Source organism: Acinonyx jubatus, chromosome X (assembly GCF_027475565.1).
Source record: "Acinonyx jubatus isolate Ajub_Pintada_27869175 chromosome X, VMU_Ajub_asm_v1.0, whole genome shotgun sequence".
NCBI lineage: Eukaryota > Metazoa > Chordata > Mammalia > Carnivora > Felidae > Acinonyx > Acinonyx jubatus.
In genome coordinates, this window is record NC_069389.1 from 57,432,761 (window position 1) to 57,459,227 (window position 26,467).

The 26,467-nt window shown below is 38.0% G+C and overlaps 1 protein-coding gene across 10 annotated transcripts in view; it reads right to left on the reverse strand.

Annotated features, from left to right (window-relative positions):
* The window catches only part of HDAC8 (histone deacetylase 8), a 221,122-nt gene that overhangs the window by 142,553 nt on the left and 52,102 nt on the right, over positions 1 to 26,467 (reverse strand). For all 10 annotated transcript variants that reach the window (XM_027053673.2, XM_053202488.1, XM_027053672.2 and 7 more), the window contains 3 exons: positions 16,992 to 17,104; positions 12,662 to 12,739; positions 11,946 to 12,054 (listed from right to left, as the gene is read on the reverse strand). In XM_027053673.2, the coding sequence (XP_026909474.1) occupies positions 11,946 to 12,054; positions 12,662 to 12,739; positions 16,992 to 17,104 (300 nt within the window). The remainder of the gene's footprint in view (positions 1 to 11,945; positions 12,055 to 12,661; positions 12,740 to 16,991; positions 17,105 to 26,467) is intronic.

The following is a 26,467-nucleotide window of genomic DNA, read 5'->3' on the forward strand; positions in this document are numbered from 1 at the left end:
GAGTCTCTTATGTTTTGTTACCCTCCCTGTTTTTGTATTATTTTTGCTTCCCTTCCCTTGTGTTCATCTGCTCTGTGTCTTAAAGTCCTCATATGAGTGAAGTCATATGATATTTGTCAAAATGCAGTTTCTTAACATTTTACATGGGCATCTTTTCTCTCACGGCTGAGTCCATTATATAGAAACATGAATTCTAATTGGCATTTCTTTCTAACATGCCTTGTTGTAATTCTACTCAATAGTTATATATGTCATCTTGGCAACCAAAGGGGCCATGCACTATTTTTAGTTTATTATTACTTATCTCTTTACCTCTTTGGAATAAATCCTTCTTATTCACACAGGGGAAAGTGAGTCATTCAGAAGTAAAGGACCTTACCAGTAGTCTGGAGTGAATCATCAGAGTTAGAATTAGAATTGTAATTCTATCTAATTCTAATTCGAATTCAGTGCTCTTTTCACTCAATCTCAGTGCTCTTCAGCTCTTATTCTGAAAGGCCAGAGGCCCCAGAAAGCAGAGTGTGTATTATCTGGGCAGGGGGTAGTGTGTGGAAGAGGAAGGCTGGTTTGGAGAGCTAAGCTAGAACAAACAGACCAACCAAAAAACCAAACAAAACCAAAATGGAAGAAGACTTAGAGAATATAAATCCTAAGGCTAGATGTACTAATAAATCTTAATTTGTTCTGGGGTAGGACATTTCACTGCTCTGCAACCACCAGGACCACTCACATAGTGCACATATTGCATTCTGCTCTGTGTCACATTATTTGGGCATATGTCTCATCCATCCTCTATGCAGCCTCCACAGCACAGGGTTCAGGGAGAACACTGCACCTGTGGTCAAAGTGCTTGTATAGCAACTTGGACAAATCACTTCACTTCTCTGAACCTCCGTTTCCTTCTCTGTAAAACAAGAATATTCTCTCCCTCCCAGGATTATTGTGAGGATTACATGATAGAACATTTGCAAAAGTCTTCTCCCAGCACCAGACACATTATAAGCACTCCCTAATGTTGAATGAATAAATGAATGGCCTTAAGTCAGGCCCCCTGAGTGCTATGCTAATTCTTTCAGCCTACTATGATACTGTTGAGTTCAGCACAGCACACCATAGCAGTGACTTCCCAAATAGTACTCTAATGTTCCCCAAAGGCAGAGAGCAATTTCATAGTGTCACTGCCCGGTTATACCTGTTCTGGGAATACAGTAATTCCTTTTCCAGTGCTGCCAATCTATTACCTTTCACCAAAAATAAATTCACTTTAAGAAGGGGCAGAAACACAAGTGCCTTTCTGTTAGATAGAAGTTGGGAGAATATATTATTAAAATTGAAACCGACTTCTCTGATTTCTTGGGCAAAAAATCAGATTGGAAGCCAAACAGCTATTTGGCCTTTGCAGACCCTGGATAGTGATGCCGTTGGGGGAAAGGAAAGAGCTGGAATCATTCCAAACTGTAGTTGCAACATTTGTGTGTATATTTACTGCTTGTGCTCATGCTCTCTGTGCTTAGTTTTTACTCTCTAAGTCTTGCAGACTTTACAATTTACCTAGAGCATAGTTTAATATGTATGGGTAGAAATAGAGGCCTGTATCTCTGTTTCTCATTTCCTAATCATATTTTCTACACTCCCTATATACCTGATACTTCTTTTTCAATTCAACTGCTCTGATTTTCAAACTTTGGTAGAAAATCATGATTTGTTAACAATAAACATGCCCCTAGCCCTTCCCTCACTCTTCTCAACCGAGGAGGGCCTCTGTAAGATTCAAAGACGAAATCCTGCCATATAGTTAGCACCTGGTGCAGCTCATCAAAATAAAATATCCTTTCCCAGATGATTGGAAATTTCTGCAATGCCGTCACACAATGAGGTGTGTGAGAAACAGTTTGGGGATTGATTTTCATCATTAACTTGATATTGCATGGTTTTTGTGGGACTTAAAAAGAAATGCATTTTTATTACTTTAAAGTACTGCACATAGAATAACTCCAACTCATCATATTTTAACAGTTATTTTTCTGGGGCAGGATGTATTTTAAACATGCCTATGTTAGAGTGTCTGGTAGATCATTTAGGATCAGTGTCCTGTTGCTTGATGAAATCCAGATCACTTCAATGAAATCCAGATGGGGAAACTGGGTCTCTAGCAATGGCTGCCAGATCTTCTCCATATGAAATCTCTCTAGTCTGTATGCAAATTCAAAACTCCATATCCTGGAAATCCCAAACCAATCAAGTGGTGCTCTGCTTCTTAGTTACTGGACTAAACACAGAGAAGCGATTCATTCTTCCCTGAGGAAATAAGCATGTCTTACATACATCTATCTTGGCATAAAAAGGGATAGCTAAGCAAATTAATGGTGTAAACAGGATTGCACTGGGGAATGTTTGTCCTACTTAAGAGAATAAACTTTTTGTGCACTTTGTGCACATCCACTTACATACAAATAATTGATATGCTAATTGCCAATGATTCTTAAAGCTCCTTCCCTGAGGTGCTGTATGATGCTGTTAGTCTAGTTTGAATTACTAGCATGTCCAGTGCTTGAAAGTAATAAAAATGTGTTTAAAAATATTCCATGATTCAGACAGATTTTCCTCTAAATAGGCTGAGTTAGTGAGGCTTTCCTATATTTAAATAGGATAGATATTTTTCTTTCATTCCTAATATATTTTATATGACCCCCCCCCCCCCGCTACATCCATCACCTTTCTCTTCAGGATTCTTCTGCTTCGAGTCGGTACACATAAACCCCTTTCCCTCCAGCTCACTCCTCAGCTGCACTTGCATAGTCTCTAGGCAAACACATTGCCTTTAGTGCCTGGCACATACACATACCCTTTCACTTGTTAACTTGATAGCAGGTTATTCAATATGGCATTTTCTGAGGAGTCTTTTCTTTGGTTTTTCTTTAAGCACCAATGGGTATGTCTCTTTCCTGATGTTGCAGTGGGTAACAGTGCACAGAGAGCAAAGCTCAGCCAAACATAGCATCGGGCTTTTTTGTCAGGTGGGGGACACCATGTCAACAGAACACAACGAGGCAGGTCATCAGTGCTGGCACCTGCTGTGTGAATGGCAGTGTCAGGCACAGTCATGCAAAGCTAGAACATGTGAAAGCAAAGCCTAAAGGGTAGTTTTTGTAGGCCAGACTGAAGGGACAGAGCAGTGATAAAAGAATATTTTGGGGGGGATTAGGATGGGGGTAGGGACTACATGGTGGACAGCAGATGAAAGGAGTAATATGATTCTGTTGTCAGAACATTCTATCAAGCACAGATACTGTCAATTTTAGAATTCTTTTCAGAGCAGCCCTGCATTTCCATTTACAAGCAGGGTCTTCCTGTTTCTGAATAGTTTCAGAGCATGTTCTAGCATCAGAACCTATTAAACTGCTCTGGAAGAATCAGGTCACTTTCTCCAGGGGGTAGGGATCATTCAGCACTAAGAAGAGAGAAGAAAAGGTACACACCAGAGTGACAGAACAAACCCATAGAATTCCAGGAGATTGTCCTTGACTTAAATGAAAAAAATATCACCTGTGAAGACTGTTTACTGGAGTAGGGGGCTGTCACAGTGTCAGGGCTACTTGGTGCAGGAGTTTAGGAACTAATTGGTCATGAAAGACACTGGCCAAGAGGGAAAGTAGAAGAATAGAAGAACTGTCCCTCTAACCACCTGGATTTAAAGCTCAAATGATCAGTCAGGGTAAAAATAGTTCTCCACTGCAACCCTAACTAAGTACTGGGGATAGGCAGGGTGAGCTCACTGACAGAGGGTATAGGACAGTGTAGATAATTGAACTCAGTATCCTCCCTCCAAATTATCCTATATTCTTAGGCACATAAAATCTTTTGAATTTAACATTTTAAAAGACACATCAAACTAGGAATAATAAAAGAATGGCCCACTTTGGCCTCATTTTCACCTGTGGTTAACATTAACAGTGAATTTAATTTAGTGTCTGAGTCATCCATCTTCCAGAAACAATAGGCAATTTTACATCTGCCATACACTTAGAGGCAGGATAGAAGTTTATCAAAAAGAACAAAAGCATTTAATACAAATATCTTACTTATAGAGGGCTGACTGCAAAGCGTAAAGCTTAGAAAACGAATTAGCAGCATCTGTTGCCTTTTTCACTGGGCCAAAGCGAGCCAGTGATGATCAGGGTGGTAGCTGTGATCCAACTGAAGAGAAGTAGAATAATTTTGTAAAGAATTTTTACCAGCTCTCAGATTATGATAAAAATGTAAGGCTATCTAAATACTCATTCTTAAATGTAAATTTCTAGAGAATTCTTCCATTCTCATCAAATGAAAGAGAATTTAAAAATATTTATATTGCTTATGAGGTGCCTGGGTGGCTCAGTAAGTTAACTGTCCAACTTTTGATTTCAGCTTAGATCATGAGCTCACAGTTTGTAAGATCAAGTCCTGTGTTGGGCTCTGCGCTGACAGTGTGGAGCCTGCTTTGAATTCTCTCTCTCCTTCTCTCTCTGCCCCTCCTCCCTCTCTCTCAGAAATAAATAAACTTAACAAAAAGTTTAAAATATTTGTATTGCTTAAAATATTTATGTGTGAACATGTACTTGTATTGCTTTTGCCATATCACCAAGCCCAAAGCAGTAGGCTATAATTGTTGGGTTTTCTTTCACTCTTTCATTGAGGATCAATCTACCTCATTGTAAAATTGAATGATAAGGAGTTTGGAGTCCCAAGTGGAAGATAAATTCTAGATGATGTATCATTACGATGAAAGGAAGACTTATCATCATTAAAGTATCTCTTCTTTAAATATTAACATTAAAAGTCAATAGTGAATGGAGACATTTCACTTAAATGTCCTTTAGTAATGTCCCTTGGTTCTCATTTTATTCCATTGGTATTGGATGAATGGCTTATAGCATGGATGAAGAATCTCTACCTTATACGTAGATATGGCCTTCTGCCAAGACCAAGAGATGATATAAATTATGCCTACAGTTGCAAAAATGCATAATGTTAAAAATCTTTAGCAATACCAATCTAAAAAACCACATAGGAAATGGATGTAATTTCATGACAAGACCTCTTTAAAATGACAGGTGGCACTACTCACTTTCTAAAGCAGAAACTCAGGATTTTCTCCATTGAAAACAAAGGAAAAAGCAGATTTACAGGATCTCCATGTTTTCAAACTTTAATTAGGAATTTAAAACCTAAGAAGTAGGGGCACATGGGTGGCTCAGTTGCCTGAGTGTCGGACATGATCTCACAGTTTGTGGGTTTGAGCCCCTCATTGGGCTCACTGCTATGAGCTTAGAGCCCACTTTGGTTCCTCAGTTCCCCTCCCCCCCCCCCCCCCCCCCCCCCCCGCCTGCTTCTTCCTCTTTCCCTCTCTCTCTCTCTCAAAAATGAATAAACATTAAATAAATAAAACCTATGAAGTGAAATCTGGCATTATTTATTCTTGTTTTCTATCCATAAAATTACAAATTAAATCCTCAGGATTAGGAGATTCTATTTTTCACCCAAAACCTAAGTTGCACTTTCACAAACATAAACACAATGAATTATGTATACTACAAATCATGCGGCTCATTTGCATAAACTTAAGTGGTTTCTTTTTTTAAGGGGTTTTCTGTAATCCTCTAAGATAAAAGTTTCCAAGAAGTCTTTGGGATGGTAATTTTTCCTTGTGGAAAAAAATTCATACTTCTAGATGACACTTTGGGGACATGGTAGCGAATGGTTAACAGGCAGATACACATGGATTCAAACTCTGCCTTAACCACTTACTAGCTGTGTGACCTTAAGCAAATCAATTTTTCTAAGCTCTAGTTTTCTAATTTTTAAGATGGGACTAAGAGTACCTACCTTTGTAGGCATTGTAGATTATACATTGCTATAAGGATCAAATTAAAAGGATCAAATAAATGTTTAGTGCAATTCCTGGCACAGGCAAGTGCTCCTGGTATGTGAGCCTAATCTGTCTTGTTTACCACCATCAGTACCTAGGTACAGTGCCAGCATAAAGCAGACACTCAATAAATATTTGCAGAATGAATGAATAAAACAGTGTTATTACACTTAAAGATACACAAATCTCCTACGTTGCATGATAGCTCCCCCACTTTACTTTTGTTAATGTTTAAAAAATCTTTTAAGATGACTTGAGGTGCTCAGTTCTTTTGTAGGGAGGTCAGAGTGACTTCAGAGAGGTGAATTTTGGCTCACACAATAAATATATACTACTGAGACATAATATATTTTTTCTCTTCCTTGTTGGATAGCAGTGGAACTCAGTATAGATGGACAAAGGAATTCCCTAAAGGAATAAAAACTTAGGCTTAAATGAGCCATTCCTTTAATGAGCTTGCTGTTGCCCTAGAGAACAAGTTCTTTCTGTGTAGTCTATGCTGGTTAGCCCATGCACAGTAGAATTAACATTTAAAATTAGGAGTTGAAGAGCTATAAAAAAACTATTTACAAGACAGTAGTATAATATTTCTCTCATAAAATAAAGAAGGCAAAAACATTAAGATTTTTTTCACTCCTGGGACGTTAGAATTTTTCTAAAGAAAAGGTCAGGGGCGCCTGGGTGGCTGAGTCAGCTAAGCATCTGACATCGGCTCAGGTTATGATCTCACTGTTTGTGAGTTCGAGCCCCGCATCAGGCTCTGTGCTGACAGTTCAGAGCCTGGAGCCTGCTTTGGATTCTGTGTCTCCCTCTCTCTGCCCCTCCCCTGCTCATGCTCTCTCTTTCTGTCTCTCAAAAATACATAAATGTTTAAAAAAATTTAAATTTTTCTTTAGGTCTGTGGTCTTTGAGGAGGAAAAAGGATTTCTTTCAATGTTGAGCTATAGAATATAAGCCGTAAGACTCAAGGTAAACAGACCAAGGACCAAATACAGGTAGATTCTTACTTTAATAAACTACTATTAGGAATACTAGTTCAGCAGAATAAGATTGTTTCTTTGGTTGGGTTGATAGCTCTTATTAGCAAAGTTTTGCATATGTGGATGTAAAGACTGCTATAGAATGAAAAGTCCTGTTTAATAGAGCCTTTCATTAGTCCTATTCATTGTCACGTCTGTTTAACAATGTGTTTTTCTTTTGGTGAAATATTTATGCAGTGTCTGTATTTAATTATCTTACCAAGTTAATAGTTGAATATTCTTAGTAAAATATGAGTTTTTTTTCAAAATGTTGAACTGTCAAGTTCAATATATTTTGTATCCATACACATTATAAGCGCCATGTATATAGCTCTCCTTTGAGGTATATACAAATTGGACATTTAGTAAAGGATGTTTTCTGGTTGTTAGGGCTATAAAATGATAGGTAGGATAACTAAGAAGTTTGAGCACAACACTAAATTTCTTCTTCAAACTACATACATGTTATAACAGTTCACAGTGGGCAAGTAGTTTGGTCATTTTGTAAGATGTAAAGTTTCAGAGCAGTACCCTACTATTTTGCAAAACCTCTCTTGAACCAACAGCAAGGAAGTACATGCCATTGTTGTTCTATTCCATAGTCTTCAACTATAAATGCTCCCAAAGTCATCAACACAGTGTTTTAGGTAATAGCTTAAAATTAAGACTATCTCACATTGCATTCAGATACAATTAGAGAGCAAGAACAGGTTAACATAGATGGAGCACTGTTTCCTCTTTCAGATGACATAGCTTGGAAACCAGCAATCTCTCCTTTTGGCAAAACAGCCTTCCTCTCCCATCAAACTTTGTGTGTATGTGTGCATGTGGCTGACTTGGGTGGGGTGGGCTTTCATATAAATCAAGAATATAATATAAGTCTGTCATTTCTCTACTTGCTCAATAGCTTCTATTTGAAGGAAGAGGTGTAGTTACAGGAACAATGTTGATATTCCTTTATGCTAGTTAAAACAGGGTTCTATTTATAATACCAACTCCAGTGGCTCCCATGAAAATTATGGGAAGGTTCTGGGAATCAGTGACCCTTGTCCTTCCAAATTAGTATTGAATGACCTACATATCTCTGACTGAAATTATCTTTTACATAAGATAGAACTCAAAGTCTTTTGGTGTTGAAAATGTCTATGTAAAGGTTTCAAGAAAGAAACCCTAAGCTCTTCCTTTTTTTAAAGTTTATTTTTGAGAGAGAGAGACACAGAGACAGAGCATGAGCAGGGGAGGGGCAGAGAGAGAGGGAGACACAGAATTTGAAGCGTGCTGCAGGCTCTGAGCTGTCAGCACAGAGCCTGATGCGGGATACAAACCCACGAGATGTGAAATCATGACTTCAGCTGAAGTCAGACACTTAACGGACTGACCCACCCAGGCGCCCCCCTCCTTTTTTTTTTTTTAAATTAACAGGGTGTGCTCAACCTTAAGATGAAACCATTAAGTTCCTGTCTGAATAGCTGGCAAAGTCAGAAAGGCTATAGCAGAGGAAAAAGCCATATAGGAAGAAAGGAGAGGAGAGGGAGGAGAGGACAGGAGAGGACAGGAGAGGACAGGGAAGGGAAGGGAAGGAAAGGAAAAAGGCTCATGAATTCCATAGGGAGAGGCAGTTCAGGAGCAAACTAGAAATTGAGTGGCAAATGAAAATTAGAGTATCTTTCAAGTGAACCAGCAATAAGAGATCTTTATTTATCACAGGTAAGGAGTGAGTCAGAAAATCAGTGGGCTCATGGAACATAAAGGATTAAAAGGAGATAGCAGATATACTGAGTGACTTTTTTACATGAGTAAACCACTCTATAGCTTGTGAGGTAAGCAGATGGGTCAGAGGTCATAATGGAAAATGGGCAAGACTGTTTACAAGCAACAAACTACAAGTAGTCAAAAACATAATGACTGGAACTAAGTGATACAGTTACCAGGGCTGACCCTCTGCAAAACTATTTAGTTGGCAAAGACTGTTTTATTTCTTGTGCCTCTTTCCCTCTACTGCTCCACTTAGCAAATTTCTGCTCCTCTGAATGCTCAGGGTGCTCGTGCTCATGCTCTAACCCTTTCACAATCTGCTATCAGGAAAAGCTCTGTGAAAGCATACATCTATGGCAGAAAGTTAGGAGGAGAGGTCATGGCAAAATTCCATTTTAAGGCCTATTTCTAATTGTAGAATAAAAGTGTGTTTCCTGTTAAAGGAATTTTAGTCAATAGATGGGAAATGGGAGAGATGTTTGGGTCAGGAAGCCTTCCTGGCACCTTGGAATCAGAGGTGCCCTCACGTAATGCCCTGGCCAGACTTGACTTCTGAAAGAAATCAAAGGGGAAAATTACTGTACCTCTAATGAAAACTGAACCTGTTATTCTGGATGAACACTGTGTAGATTGGTGGTGTGGCTCCATGAGGCTTAAGGGGACCTGGGAACTAAAAATTGATGAGTGTCTGGTACTTTAGTAAGCAAGTTGGGGGAATCTTTAATCAATGCTGGCATCCTGTACACTAGAGTGGGGTTTCTGTAAAGGGAAATCATATGTGATCTTCCATGTTCCATGGATCTTTTCTTTGCGGCTAAATTCACATTTTTTGTTTTTTTAATTAAAAAATTTTAATGTTTATTTTTGAGAGAGAGAGAAAAAGAATGAGTGGGGGAGGGGCAGAGAGAGAGGGAGACACAGAATCTGAAGCAGGCTCTGGGCTCTGAGCTGTCAGCACAGAGCCTGACGTGGGGCTCAAACTCATGAACCACGAAATCATGACCCTAGCTGAAGTTGGACACTTAACCAACTGAGCCTCTCAGGCTCCCCTAAGTTCACTTTTTAAATGCTTCTAATTAAGTTTGATATCAAGGCTATTTTTAAACATGGATTACTATGGAGTTAAACATTTTTTTGTCATGTAGTAGGAACTGGTTTAGAGGGACAGAGAAAAAATATAAAGGAGAGACAGACATTTTTTTCACTGAAGAAGGGTGAGCAGTAGACTTACTTGGGAGTGGGTACTGGGATAATACTCAGCTTTTCTAGGCAGTTAAATGCCAAGTTGATGGGGGAGAAAGGTGTATCTCAGGAGGTTTTATGGGCTTCAATGGGGGCATGTGTAAGGTAATCTGTTTAGGGAAGGCCAGATATTACAAAGTATCCTTGCAGGATGATGGGTGCTGACTTTTCAATTAAGGCCCAGGAAAGAGCTAGAGGAAACCCTGTGGACAGAAAACTGAAGAGAAAAACCTAGTTTCCTGCTGTGGCAAAAAAGGGACAACAAAATGTTGAGCACCCTCAAGAAGGGGATTAAAAGAAAAACAAAATAATTTTCCTTTTACACAGAACCACAGGATATCTTCACTGGTAAAGTTACATAAGCAGCTCTGATCTGCGCATCTCAAGAAGGACAAAACAGGGCCTGAGGGGAACAAAGAAAGGCAATTAAAACCATCAACATAAGGCTGCAAAAATAAAGGCCTTTTCAGTCTGACAATACAGAGGTAGCCAGGGGACATGATCAAAATCATGAAGAGGCTAGAGCTGCTGCACGATGACTTGGCTTGCCAAATCTCTTGAGCTAAGAGGCACCTTTGAAGCATTAATTAATTAATTAATTAATTATCTTTTTCTTTTAATTTTATTTTTTAAATTTACATCCAAATTAGTTAGCATATAGTGCAACAATGATTTCAGGAGTAGATTCCTTAATGCCCCTTGCCCATTTAGCTCATCCCCCCTCCCACAACCCCTCCAGTAACCCTCTGTTTGTTCTCCACATTTAAGAGTCTCTTCTGTTTTGTCCCCTTCCCTGTTTTTATATTATTTTTGCTTCCCTTCCCTTATGTTCATCTATTCTGTGTCTTAAAGTCCTCATATGAGTGAAGTCATACGATGTTTGTCTTTTTCTGACTAATTTCGCTTAGCATAATACCTTCTAGTTCCATCCATGTAGTTGCAAATGGCAAGATTTCATTCTTTTTGATTGCAGAGTAACGCTCCATTGTATATATATACCACATCTTCTTTATCCATTCATCCATCGATGGACATTGGATTCTTTCCATACTTTGGCTATTGTTGATAGTGCTGCTATAAACATTGGGATGCATGTGTCCCTTTGAAACAGCATACCTGTATCCCTTGGATAAATACCTAGTAGTGTAATTGCTGGGTCATAGGGTAGTTCTATTTTTATAAAGTTTTTATTTTTTAATACTTCTACTTTGTTTATACAACTCCCAGTGATGATGGCCAGTGCAGACTCCTTTGGGAAGTCCCTGTGTCCACCAGAAGTTGGGAGAAATCTGAACTGAGTGGGGCTAGGAATCAAAAGCACCTTGATCCCCATTACTTACCTTAAGTAATGCTGACTTGCTGACTTTTAGTCAGACTCACTTTCTCTACTGCCAATGTCAGCAGTGAATTTGTACCTGACCAATCTCAACTTAAATGAATATGGGTTTACCTCCTGCCCCATTCTGTAGGGCTTTTCAGCCCTAATGGTCTACATATCCGCACCAAACTGTCCTCCTATAAGTGGCTATAATTTAATCCTTAAACATAGTTTCAAAAGAACAGATTTCTGACCCCAATTTTAACACAAAGGATAGAACTCAAGAACTCATAATAAAGAATTTTCTAATATTCACACCAGTGGATTGAAGCAGATCTCCATAATGGGAAACTGAAATGAACCTTCTCAGGCTAATGAAATCACATACGTACAGGTTTTAGCTAAGAAAGTAGCAGGCAAGGGATAACCCAGGACAGCTTAAAAGCTTTGCTCTTGGGAAGACCTTAATCATATGGGGCAGCAGGTAAGATCAAACCAAGAGTGTGGCTCTGTTCCAAAAACTCAGGTCTCATACACAAGGGATCAAATAAGTATGCAGTATAGAAAAGTGACATAGGTGTACAGTGGCTCTTTTTCTGTCTCTCAAATTGTTCCTTGAAAATAAGAATTCTGTAAGATTGGGAGCCATTTCATCCTACAGAAATGCAATCCACTTGTTACTGGGCCAGTGTTACTGCCATACCTTTCACAGATGTGGTAATACTTCTCATCCTGTATGCCATCCTGAATGGGCACATTTACACTGTAGTACCGTCCCTTTCCTAAGCCAACATCAGACACGTCACCTGTTCCTGTGAAAGAGAGGAGCGCCATGAACAGTTTTAAGAATACCAGCATTAGACAATTTGAAGGATTCTGATAGGAATGCAAAAGAATAAAAGGCCAAGTAGAAGAACAGTCTTAGATTAATTATGGTTTCTAAGAGTGTGAAATTAAGAAAAACAATATAGAGAAGTAACTGCTGTAAACAATGTTGGGGAAAGAGGAAAACCTTAAGACAATGGGAAAAAACTTAGTTTCCGTTTTGCTAGATCAAGTTAGACAAAAAGATTAACTCCTTTGCTTGACTTTTCATATGCCTTTGATTGATATAATATTAATATATCATTGCACTTATTAGGATGTTAGGAGTTACACAGTTACACTGTCCTATGTGATAAGACAGTAAGTGTAAGTGAGCTGTCTGTTGACAGTCCATCAAAGTCATCTGGAAAAAGAAGCAGTATTATATTCCTCCTATCATTGTTGCCTGAAATGACCTGTGTTAAAATTTTGGATAAAGTAGCACCAATGAAGTATTAATAGCATGTAACTATCCAGATATTAAATATAAGAGATGTATAGAAGAACTGCAGTATTTATTCCTCAGATGTAATACTGAGCACACAGATTACTTGCCTGGGAAAAATCCTGGGGAGAATTTGTGTAGGGACACTGTCATGACTTTAGAGGTGAAACTGAAGGCATCTTCTACACCTAGCAGAGGAAAAAAAACAGCAGAAGAATCACTTCATATATGCAACTCCCGTTTTCAACAACTGAAATGCTAGGAAGTAGCTGTGGGAAGTAAGAGAGAGGATAGCAATAATAAAACTAACAAGCTGAGGAATAAAAGGAACAAACCCCTCCAGTCTTTGATCTCTTGTTGGTACAGGATGAGGTAGAACTTTGGCCCCCAGTGAAGTTTTGGGGTTCTTTTTTACATTCATGGAAAGTTATAACTGGACTTCTCCTTTCCAAGCAACAGGATGTCCAGGCTCCCTTAGACAACCTCTTCTAAAGGGTGGGGAAGGCTCAAGCTCAGAATCGAAGCATTATGAACAGAGCTGAATAGAGGACTGGCACCATCTTGGAAGTTTTATGTTTTGTTTTAGTGGTTCCAGTTAAATACTTAGGATTTTTTTTTCAAAGAAGTAAAATGTGGCAACCCTTTGAAAAATATGACCAATACAAACATTAGGCATTATGTAGTGAAAACCTAATTATAAAGTGCTTCTCTATGATACAGATTTGGTTATAAATGCAGTTCACCCAAAGTCTAAGCAGCTTATAGTACACCTTTCTTGCTAAAACATGGAAGGCTAAGAGAGTCCCGCCCTTTTCCCTTAATAGTGTCTTTATAACAAAGCTTTAAAGCTTGAAGAAAGATGGTGGTGGGAAGAACCTTTCTAGAAAGTAGTCTCCTTTCCATTTTAACAGAGGCAGAAAATTAGTATAGAGGCCTGGGAGATAGAAGACACAACTCTTATAAGCCACTGCTTATTCAGATAAATGTACTGCCCACCTCCACACCTTTCCTCCCAGAATCACATAGTGTCATACTATATTCAGACAGTCCGTCTGTAAAATGGAGGGACTATTAGCAAATTCATGTACTATCCTTTTTTATATGTCAAATAAAGAAACTGTCGCTGCATTTGCTTAATGTTTTCAGTCTTCATTAGAGGCCAAAAGAGACCTTAGAAAAATATTAACTATATTTGTATATCACAGGCATGTTTGAATTTCCCAAGCCTTATGTTTTGCCCTAGGGAGGCAGTTAAAATCAGTTAAAGGCAGAAACCCATGGGGGAGGGGAAGGAAAAAAAAAGAGGTTAGAGTGGAAGAGAACCAAAGCATAAGAGACTCTTAAAAACTGAGAACAAACTGAGGGTTGATGGGGGGTGGGAGGGAGGGGAGGGTGGGTGATGGGTATTGAGGAGGGCACCTTTTGGGATGAGCACTGGGTGTTGTATGGAAACCAATTTGATAATAAACTTCATATATTGAAAAAAAATTAAAAAAATCAGTTAAAGGCTCCAGGCACAAGGCATTAAGTAAACAAAAGAAAACAAAACAAAATATATTAAAATAGCATTTTAACTTAGCGACTGAGGTATTAAACAAGGACAATTCATAACAATCCTGATTATTTATTGATCCAGAAAGGTGGTAACCAATTTACACTTCTATCAGTGATATATGAGGGTTCCCATTTTCTCACACCCTGACTAGCACTGGGTGTTATTATTCTTTTTAACCTTAGGCAGAAAAAATGATCTTGTTTAATTTGCCTTTCTCTGAGTGTTGAGCACTTTTTATGTTTAGTAGCTATTTGTATCTCCTCTGATGGGAAATGCCATTAGGTATTGTTAGCAAATCATACTTTAAAAAAAGGACAGAGACAGATAGGTGGAGGGTATGGGGCTTGGTGTGAAAGAGAACAGTGGTTAGGAAAACAAAAGAAGGTGAAGGAAGGTGAGGACAGGCTAAGAGTGCTTGTGAAGCCACCACAGGATGCTAGTTATGGAATCATGGGAGATTTAAAATGAACCAAATGTGTAAGAGTTTGGAGGCGGGGCAGAGGTCACTGGAAGGGAGGTGCTGAAGAGGGGAAATAAACTGAAATGAAACACACCATAAAAGTTGGCTAAAGCAGGAAACTCTAAATGGTGTAGAAATAACATTGCAAATGGAAAGAACGGTTTCAGGTGACAGTCATTTCATTCTTACATGGTTCAATAGAGTTGATTCTATTCTTGAGCTCTGATACTAATAGTTTGAATTTCATAATCATTCATTCATTCAACAAATATTTTACTGAACCACTGCTATATGCAGAGTTCTGTTTGTTCAAGCCATTGTGCAGGACAGAAAGAAGTAAACAACTTGATCTCTGCTCTGGAGGAACTGAAAGTTCCTATGGGAGGAGAAGACACAGACACATTAAAGATTTAACTAACAATACAAGACAATATATAATTAAATATCAAATCAGCGATATAAACAATATAGGACTTGAGGAGGGAAGAGAACACTGGGGTTGGAGTAGTCAGGGCAAATCTGCTAGTGTTAGAATTTGAGCTCCTGGGTAGAACTTGGAAGAAAAAGCAAAACTAAATTAGGAAAAAGTAATGCAAAGTCAGAGAGGTGGGAATACTGAGACATGTCTGGGGATCACTGAGTACAGTAGCCTAGACAGGAAGTAGTGAGAGAGGAGACTGGAGAGAGGAGGTAAGGTCTCTTTCAGGCAGACCTCAAAAGACAGGGTAAAGAATATAGACTTTAACTTGAAGAGCACTGTTTTTTTTTTAAAGTGTGGCCTGTGGAACAGCCAGAGTGTTGCTAAAATGTAGATCTGGCATTGCATACCAGACTTACTGGATTTGAATATCTGGTGGATGGGGCCTAGAATTCTGCATTTTAAAACAGGCTTCCCAGAGGTCATCTTGCTACATATGCAGGTTTGAGAACCAATGCTATGGGCCAAGAGTTAGCAAACCAAGAGGCAAATATTTTAGGCTTTGCAGAGCCTACATGGTCTCTACTGCACTTTGTTTTCTTTACAACCTTGTAAGAATGTGAAAAAAAAGTCTTCACTTGCTGGCCATACGAAAACAAGCCATGGGCCAAATGTTACTCTTGTTATAGGCAATAAGGAGTCTTTGAAGGTTTTTGAACAAGGCTGTGTTTTGCATTGGCTAAGTATTCAGATATTTGGTGGACATGGTTCTCAAAGTAGTATGTTGGCTGCTTTAACTCTTTGCCTTTCTCTGTTACCTTCAATTTTCTGTCACCATTCCTTGGTAGCATCCATCTAGGTGAACTCTTTGGGGAGGTTTTCCTCACAAGTTCTTCCTTCTTTTTCTGTTTTGGCAGGAGAGCTGATTCTAGCCTCTGTCATATGCTATTATTTTCCTCACTTATACCTTGATTATGTTAGTTTGTCTCCAAAAATCCCTGGAAACAGGGAAGCAGCAGTCACTGATGTGGGGGAGACTAGGGAATATCCTTAATTAATTTTACCAGCTAAGTGATCCTAGATCAATGGAAGCATCTGGCACACACAGGATGTATTAAAGAAGCAGAGTGTGGGTAACTGTCACTGAAGCTCTACATTGTAGATGGAAAGTACATAGGAGGTTTTGGGTAATATCCTTTTGGTGAAGTCTTCTGAAAGGGCATTAATGGGGTAAGGTGAATCAAGATTCTGCTGCTGTTAAAAGTTAGAGGAGATGCCCTGAGTTTGTGTAGCACTAAATATTTTAGTAATACAAAGAAAGTGGTGCAGATTCTGATTACTACATGAGTTGGTATCCCTATCAGTGAAAAATTCTGAATGTTATTCCATCATACACTGATTCAATCTTTTTTTTTTTTTCAACGTTTATTTATTTTTGGGACAGAGAGAGACAGAGCATGAACGGGGGAGGGGCGGAGAGAGAGGGAGACACAGAATCGGAAACAGGCTCCAGGCTCTGAGCCATCAGCCCAGAGCCTGACGCGGGGCTCGAACTCATGGACCGCGAGATCGTGACCTGGCTGAAGTCGGACGCTTAACCGACTGCGCCACCCAGGCGCCCCTACACTGATTCAATCTTAAGGGAAGCATCAAGATTGTCTAACTGAAGATTTCACTTAGAACCTATGGAAGTGGACTGAGGGAGGTGACTGAGCACTGAGTATACACTAGACAGGATTTCCACTTCTTAATGTTCTATACTGGAGAAATTTGCTAGTGGAGGAGAGGTGAGGGGAAATTATAAAAACCTGGTATTTTAAAGCATCTTGCTTAGCAAAGAAGAATTACATCAGTTAGAAGAATCTATTCTACCTACTTCAGGATTCTCAATTAGAAAAATTTCAAAAGTAACAGGCATTTATCCTTTTACCAGTCACCTAGAAGCAGCTTCACTGATAAAAACCTTCTGTCCTAGCAGCAAAGCACCTTTGAATGTGAAGGGCTTACCATCTCCATGGTGCAGATCCAAATCCACATAGAGAATACGGTCAAATTTCCGTCGCAATCGTAATATTCCCAGGACAGCATCATTGAGATAACAAAAACCAGATGCTTCATCTCTGTAAGAAAACAAGTTGCTACAGACAACAGCCAAAAGCAATCCAAGGGAGTCTTTACAGCCAAGGATCTAACCCTTGAGATCTATTCCCTTACAATTCCCCTTTCTTTTAAGAAAAACAAAAATCTACCTACAAAGAATATATAGTAAATTGGCCCAGAGTGATCAGGGGATGAAGTGTTTTGGTAAGCTAAATATTCAGGTGGATTGGTAACATTTTTCATTTAGGATCCCAGATTTTCAAAGAATTATAATATTATAACTATATTGGTCAAAACAGAACTTTTCTCTAATGATTCAGGAATGATTTAAAAATCTTGTAGTACCCTGGGCTCATCATGATCAACACTGAATATCCCTTATAGGACTTGAAGAAAGCTAGAATCTAGAAGGGGCCTTAAAGACCATCTTGCTCAGCCAGATGTAGAAGATGACGGAGACTGGAGTCTGTACTGATCCTATGACATAAACTAGAATTGCTTTCTTTCTTTATTCCTTCCTTCCTTCCTTCCTTCCTCTTCCTTCCTTCCTTCCTTCCTTCCTTCCTTCCTTCCTTCCTTCCTTCCTTCCTTCCTCCCTCCCTCCCTCCCTCCCTCCCTTTCTCTTTCTCCCTTCCTTCATTCCTTCCTTCCTTTCTGTAAGTTTTTGCACTTGTTGCTTTAAAAGCTGAATATAGAATGTACAAACATTCTACATGTGGTTGCCTTTCTGAGGCAGCCTCCTCTAAAGTTATTTTGTTTCCTTCACTAAAATTGTCTTCATTGACTTCACTGGTGTCTTTTCACATTTTTATTGGTGATACTGTGTCACTTTAACCTCTTGTCAACATTAACCTACTCTTTTATTAAGAGTAACCTACTCTTATTAGCCTACTTCTTTTTATTATGTTGCCATTAAGTCTTGCTGAGTAGATGTAAAAAAAAGCATTCTGTTATCATCAAAAGTGTATTATAACTTATTTTTAAGGCCTCATCCTAAATGCTTCAATGTCCTTAGCTTCCACAGACACTTTAAATATCCAGCCCGTTTTTTCCCAAGTTCTCCCTGATATTTTAATTGAAATGGAATTCTAAGCATGAGCATCATTTAAAAGAGCATTTTTGGTACTATGAGATTGTAAGATCTTTCTAGTACCTACACATTGCATAAAATTCTTCATGAAACCTCGTCCATAATAACATTTCATATTCTGAACAATACCCTGGTTTATAGGCTGAGTCAATGAGACAGGTACATTGGCGAGCAGGAAGTTGGTAAAAAATATCACTAAGCATTGAATTTTCTCATGCAGGTGAATTCAGTGATCACCCAGGGGAAAAAAAAAAAAAAGAAAGAAAGAAAGAAAGAAAGCAAAGCAAAGCAAAGCAAAGCTTGGCCTTAGATACGCAACCAGGAAGAAACCAATAAGAGAAAAAGATTTGCCCACCCATGAATTCTTTGTAAATAAGAGGTAAATATGTGACTTTGAAAGTTTTTGGATGCTATTTTCCAATTATGAAAAGCTTACATTTTATAAGTCTACTGTTTAGCCTATCAAAAAAGAGAAACATCAATAACTTTTGGATAGGTGAGATGGAACATTAAGTGTTAGGCAGAAAGAGTAGCATACAGCATAGGGAATATAGATAATATCGTAATAACTTCATAAAGTGACAGACTGTAACTAGACTTATTCTGGGGATCATTTCATAATGTATAAAAATGTCAAATCACTATCATGTACACTTGAAACCAACAGGACATCGTATGTCAATTATACTTCAATAAAAAGTGAATCAGAGGAGGGAGATGGGGAGGAGGAGAAATACAAATCAATATAGGACATATTTTTTCCCCTCAGAGCCTATAATTAAGTTAGGGAGACAAGTTATAAGTACAGAAAAACAAAACCAAAAAAACAAAGAAAGCAATCAGAAATAACGTGGCATATAAAGAAGAATACTTGCCTCTAAAAGACTCCTGGCCCCCTTTCTTTCCTTTGAGATGTTCTTTGTTAATGAACATCCTCCCTATCATGATAGTTTGAATAATAATAATGATGACGATGTTGTCTGTAATTCAGAAAGGTCTTTGCATGTAATATTTTCCTAATAGTTTCTTAAAGGAGCTCTATTCTCATTAGATTATAGAAATAACTGCTTACCTAAGTAGAATCTTCCTAAAATTTTCAGAAAATAAGGACATTAAACTTCAAGACTTTTAATGTGCTAAAAGTATTCCTATAGAAACAAACTCAGTTTGTTGAATTTAAGAATTCAAGTTGGCATAATTTAGGTAAGTCTTTGGCAGATAAGACTGATTTAATAAATTTGGTTTACTAAAATCAGCTATGACTTTTCTAATTTATACATGTTAAGTATAATATACATGTAGATTTTTATTCTACTTAAATATATTCTTCCTAAATTTATACAGGTTCATTAATTAATTGAGCTAACATTACCTCTACTAAATGTTTGAGACTATGACAAACAAATTTGTTTAGATTAATTGAGTCATTATTGTGATGAACTTTATTTTAACAGTAGTTATGTTTTGTAGTATGTCAGCTTGAAGATAATTTATAAGATCTTTAGGTAACTGAAAACTTTGGGTGGTATTAAACTGAGTTAATTAATGGATATTCATTAGATCCCTAGACCATTTCTAACTAAGAGAATGCATTAATTGCTAGGCATAATTTCGGGTTTATATGCTTTTGCTTCTTATTTTTACATCCTACAGAGAAACTGCATGTATTTGGTTCGGTTAATGAACATGTTCTTTTTGGCCAATTACAGAAGTTGTACTATAAAGGATGTGTATGCATATAGAAATTGGTAGAAGATTCATAGAAAGGGAATTTTATTTGTTGAGATCAAAGTTGGCTAAGGTTTGATGGGCTTATTAGATTTCCAAAAATAACTTCAATATTAAATATTATACTGATGCAAAACTAGAATTTGCTTTTCATTTTAACATGCTAATTTTTTTGATTATTTGTCTTCTCTCAAATAACAGGTTGTAAAGGTTTTGCTTCACTAAGTAATGTTCCTCAATAAAAAAAGATTTTGTGTCTTACTAGAATAACCTTATATGGTTTATGTTGACTTTATGATGTCCTTGGTTATTTAAGGAAACAAAGACTTTTTTCTTAGGAAAAAGATGAGGTTCCTTATAGTCATATTGCATCCTATGTTTATGTTAAAAATCTTTTATAATCATTGTGGTTAAATAGGGAACCAAGTAGTATTTTTCAGTAATCCATCAACTTATCTTAACAAATCTTGGAAGGCCCTGGAAAAATCACAAAGGGTTTGTTCTTTCACTTTATAAAAAGAGATGTTCTAGAAATAATTAGGTTTATTTGATACATTACTATTGATGAGATGCATGGGAAGAGTTGCCACATCAGAAGAGATGTTCAGCCTTCCCTAGGTGAAACTGGTATAGGCAAAATATTATTAATATAAGTATTTCAGAAATTGTATGTTGTATAGGAAATTCCTAAAGATCCTTCTGTGTCGTCACTGGCCATGATATGTTTCTATTTATCAGAGTCCTTGCGCTGCTTTGCCAGATATTAGTTGACTACAGTATACAGTTTTCAATAATTTAAACATTTTTTAAACATTAACTTCATCTCAACTTTGCTTCTTTATTTTGAATCTAGCATCTACTAGGCCATTAGTTTCAATTGGGGAATTCTTAGCACTTACCTACAGAATTTTATTAATATATAGATACTCGTTTACTGAATCTCTTTACTTGATATTCTTGATATGTTTTGGGTATATTCTAACTATATGCTCAGTATATTCATGGTATATTATTATTTAAAGTTAACCTGACGTGTTCCTGAGAGCACTTGCAATCAGGTACAAGCCAGAGTGCTTCATCTTCAACAAAGAAAGACTATCTCAGAGCCCCATGGAAAAGGATTTTTGCCAAGTATTGTTGAGTACAGGCTTTTTATGGTATAGTGTAAACAACGTTGAGACCATACCAGTGAACTGAATCAGAACTTCAAGAACTCTAGTTGAGAAGTCAATGGGTTAGTGAGACTGTTAATGCAAGGTCGAGAGGAACAAGAACTAATTATATAGGCCTGAATGAGACTGATGAGGGCTGATTGTGGATTTTGTTTAGAATATTGCGGATGTTTTAAAGCAGACAGACCCATGAATACAGAGAACAAACTGATGGTTGCTGGAAGGGAGGGGGCGGGGGGTGGGCAAAATGGGTGAAGAAGAGTAGGAGGTACAGGTTTCCAGTTGTGGAATGAATAAGTCATGGGAATAAAGGGCACAGCATAGGGAATGCAGTCAATGATATTGCAATAGTGTTGCATGGTGACAGATGGTAGCTACACCTGTGAACATAGCATAACCTATAGAGTTGTGGAATCACTAAGTTGGACACCTAAAACTAATGTAAAATTATATGTCAACTATGTTTCAATTTAAAAAAGAATATTGTTGATGTTTCAGTGTTCTATTTTCTTTTTAAAAAAATTTTTAATGTTTACTTATTTTTGACAGAGAGACAGAGCACAAGCAGGGGAGGGGCACAGAGAGAGGAAGACACAGAATCCAAAGCAGGCTCCACACTCTGAGCTGTCAGCACAGAGCCCAACGCAGGGTTCAAACTCTCAAAATGTGAGATTATGACCTGAGCAGAAGTTGGACACTTAACTGACTGAGCCACCTAGGCGCCCCTTAATGTTCTATTTTCTGGATGTATAGGCAACTCATTTCTCTTTTCTCTTATGCTATCTATAACTCATAATCATTTAGTAAGCCATGCTTTTGCAAACAGAAATGACACACTTACAAATGATATCTTAATTCCTCCTGCCTGAGCCCTCCAGGATTCAGAAACTCTTATTGAGCACTCTTACTTCCATAGCAATGTAATTATCTGCCTAAGTTCAATAATAACTATCTGTCCCACCTGTTGTCAGGACATGATTGGAAAACATTGGTTATATATCCAAGGCCTTGCCTGGAATGTCATATTTGTGAATGATGATCACTGAATCAGATATGATCAGACACTTTTAAGGAACTAAGGTTGACTTCATTGAGCAATGCATCAAAGCCCTCTTGGAAAAACTAGCTTGGTACCTGGTACCTGGCTTACAGAGTTCCCAGCCTTCCAAGTGAATAAGGAAGGTTACTTCCTGGCAGGCCCTGGAAACTTAGGATATTCTGGGGACCCCAAGAAGAGAGAAGAGAGACCCCAAGAATTGTCCCAAATTTATAATTACTGCAGGTAAAATCTTCTCAGCTTGGCTTCCTAGCTGTAATAGGCTTTTAAAACACCAAAGTGAGATTTATTTTTTTTAAATGTTTATTCATTTTGAGAGAGACAGAGAGTGTGTGTGTTGGTGGGGAGGAGCAGAGAGAGAGGGAGACACAGAATCTGAAGCAAGCCCCAGTCTCTGAGCTGTCAGCACAGAGCCCAACACAGGTCTTGAACTCACAGACCATGAGATTATGACCTGAGCCGAAGTCGGATGCTTAACCAACTGAGCCACCCAGGCCCCCTCAAAGTGAGATTTCCTATGAAAACTTCCAGCAAAACAAGCTTAAGAAGGTCTATATGGTAAGTTACCATTCTTGCTACAACTATATAAATAATCAGGCTAAATCTAATGAGGCCAATTTTTATTTTTAAATAATTTTGATTAAGGTTAAATCTACACAATATTAAATAACCATTTTATTTATTACTTTTAAATTATTTATTAAGTAATCTCTGAAGTAATCTCAATGTGGGGCTTGAACTCATGACCCCGAGATCAAGAGTCACATGCTCTCCAGACTAAGCCAGCCAGGCACCTCTCAAATAACCATTTTAAATTATATAATTCAGTGGCATTTAGTACATTCATAGTATTGTGCAACTTCCACCCCAATTTAGTTCCAAAACAGTTTCATACTCAAAAGAAAACTCTGAACTAATTAAGCAGTCATTCCCGACTCTTCCCTCCCCCTAGATCCTGATAATTACCAATCTACATTCTGTCCCTAAGGATTTACCTATTCTTGATATTTCATGTAAGTGACATCATACCATATGTGATTTTTTGTGTCTGGCTTCTTTCTCTTAGCATAATGTTTTGGGGTTCCTCTATGTTGTAGCATATATCAGTGCTTCATTCCTTTTTATGGCTGAGTAATATTTCATTGTACGTATATACCACATTTTGTTTATACATTCATCCATTGATGGACATTTGGGTTGTTTCTACCTTTTAGCTATTGTGAATAGTGCTGCTATGAATACTTGTGTACAAGTATTTGTTTTGAGTATCTGTTTTTTTTTAACATATACTTAGAACTGAAATGCTAGAACATATGATAATTCTACATTTAACTTTCAAGGACAGCCAAGCTGTTTTCTACATTCCCACCAGCAATGTGCAAGGGTTCCAATTTCTCCACATCCTCATCAACACTTGTTATTTTCTCTTTCTTTCTTTCTTTCTTTCTTTCTTTCTTTCTTTCTTTCTTTCTTTCTTTCTTTCTTTCTTTCTTTCTCTAATTCTAGCCCTCCTAGTGGGTGTGGGTGTGAGTTTGATTTGCATTTCCTTAATGATTAATGATGTCAAACATCATTTTGCATGCCTGTTAGCCATTTGTATATCTTTTCTGGAGAAATGTCTATTCAAGTTCTTTGCTCATTTAAAAAAATTTTTTTAATGTTTATTTTTTAAAGACATAGAGCATGATTGGGGGAGGGGCAGAGAGAGAGGGAGACAGAAAATCTGAAGCAGGTCCCAGGCTATGAGCTATCAGCAGAGAGGTGAACTGCGAGGTCATGACCTGAGCCAAAGTCAGATGCTCAACCAACTGAGCCACCCAGGTGCCCTGTCCTTTGCTCATTTTTAAATTGAGCTTTTTGTTCTTGAGCTTTGTGAGATCTCTATATATTCTGGATACCAGACCCTTATCAGATATATAATTTGCAAATATTTTCTCCCATTCTGTAGGTTGTGTTTTCACTTTCTTGATAATCTTCTTTGATACACAAAAGTTTTTAATTTTGTTGAACTTCAATTTATCTATGTTTTCTTTTGCTGCCTCTGGGACCAGCCTTATCTTGAGTTCAAGAATAATCTTCCTTTGAGATTATCTTTGATTAGAAGGGAGGTGGCTGTTTAGAGAAATTTTGTGTTTCAAAGGAAAACTCTATGTCATCTATAGCACAGGATTTCAGGTTATCAGAATATAGTTATTGTTTTTGAGCTCTCATCTCTTTATAAACTGCAGGTTACTGATAAGTATGCAAACTTTGTCTTCTGTGGTAGAGATGTAATTGACTTCCTTCCACATGTGGAAGAACCAGTTTTGGTATCTCTTTGCAAATTGGACTGGACTCTGTTATCGTGCCCAAATTGTTGATCCTTCCTAAATTATCTATTCTTCCAGTTTTCTTCAATATCTGGCTAATATCCTCCAAGCTAACTTTTCCAACTTTTCTTCCTCCCTTCTGACTTGGAGTCATCAAGAGCTAAAACTTGAATGCTCAAGTCCCTATCAGGACCCTATGTTGACTTACAGCTTGGTGTCTTCTCAGGATCTGAAGCAGCCCTGTAAGTTAAAGCCCGTTGACTTGATATAAATCTGAAAGAACTGGTCATGGGGTGCCTGTGCGGCTCAGTAAGTTGAATGCCTGACTTGATTTTGGCTCAGGTCATGATCCTAGGATTGTGGGACTGAGCCCCCCATTGGGTCTACATTGAGCATGGAGTCTGCTTTGGATTCTCTCTTTCTCTCTCTCCCTCTACCCCTCTCCCCTGCTCACATTCTCATTCTAAGATAAAAAATAAAAATAAAAAAGAACTGGTTACCACAGCAGACCATGTATGACTGGAATTCTCCTTGAACAAGCTGCCACCTACAATATGAAGGATGTCTGAAGAGATGCTAAGGTTGTGCATGTCCTTATATGAGAAGTAACCTAGACTATGAATAGTGTCACCAAGAGTGCTGACATCTTAGCTGTATGAGTGGTGCTGCAAAACAAAGATTTTCCTGCATTGATGTCTTAGAATCCACTTGACTGGTTACCTTTCAGGGTTCAGTTCTTGCTTGGCTCTTTAATAGAAATTTTTATATCAATTTTTTTCTATTTTAGTCTTCCTTCTTTTAAGATGTGTGAGCTCCAAACCCTAAAACAACTGACTTTAGCCACTATCTCTCAACAGATGGTTCAACTGGTTTTAAAGGATCAGCACCAAGAGTGCTAAAGACCCTGCCCTCACTATACTTGGGAAGTTTACAATCGCCTCTGAGTTGCTTGAGGATAATACTTGTCTTGACCAAAAGGGGAAAATGACAGTGTTGAAGTTTATCTGAGCCATGTGCTCCCCAGAAAGTAGTAATGTTTAAGAACGCTGCCCTCTTCTGTTTTCCAGGAAAAGGTGAATTTCAAGGTACCATCTTACCCTGGCATATTATTCTAAATAAGACCCATCTCCATCTTTCCTAATGACTCCCATAAGACTTGCAGATGACTCCCTTGTTTACCTGTCTCTGTAAACCCCCATACTCCCTTATTTTTCTGTGATGTATTCCTCATTAATAAATATTCTACCTATAACTGAATAAAATCATTCCCTCATCGTCTGGGGCTTTTCTCTTTCACATCATCAACATAAATGTATCTACAGGATAGACCAGGTTTAGCAAATAAACTTCTGAAAACTCTGAGAAATGTGTCTGCAGCTTTGTGGTTAGGCAATTTTTTTAAAAAAGTAAGCTCTACATCCAACATGGGGCTTGAACTGATGAGATAGAGAGTCTTATGCTCTAGTGACTTGAGCCAGCCAGGTGCCCCCAGGCAATTTTTTTCTTTACCAGAAATATCTAGCTTCTTAAATGCCCTGGTGAACCATAAATCACAAAGCCATTTTTTTTAAAGAAAAAGCACAGGGCTCAGTCAACTGCATTTGCTCATATGTATTTGCTGTTTCCATGTCCATGAGGCCAGAGATCAGGGATGCTTGGATCATCAATGACATTAAGACTTTTTAAAAATATTGGTTGGTTATCTCACCCAGACAGAGCCAGATACCTGCATTGTTCAACAGCTGAACTGTTACTGGCAAAGATTTTGCAACATTTTTTTTTCAGTCCTGGTATCAAAATTCAGCATCATAGATTTCCAGTGTTTCCTTATTTGGCCCTAGCTATTTTCTCTTTTAGTGTTAGCATAACTCTTACAATGCTTTTACTTTCATTGTAGCTATCTTGAAACCAGTTGGTAGTATGGTTTGGCTTTTCTCTGTTGTTGGCATATAATAAAAATAATAGGCAACATTTATTGAGTGATTATCCTGTGCCAGGAACTGTACTAGGAGCTCTCAATATGTTAA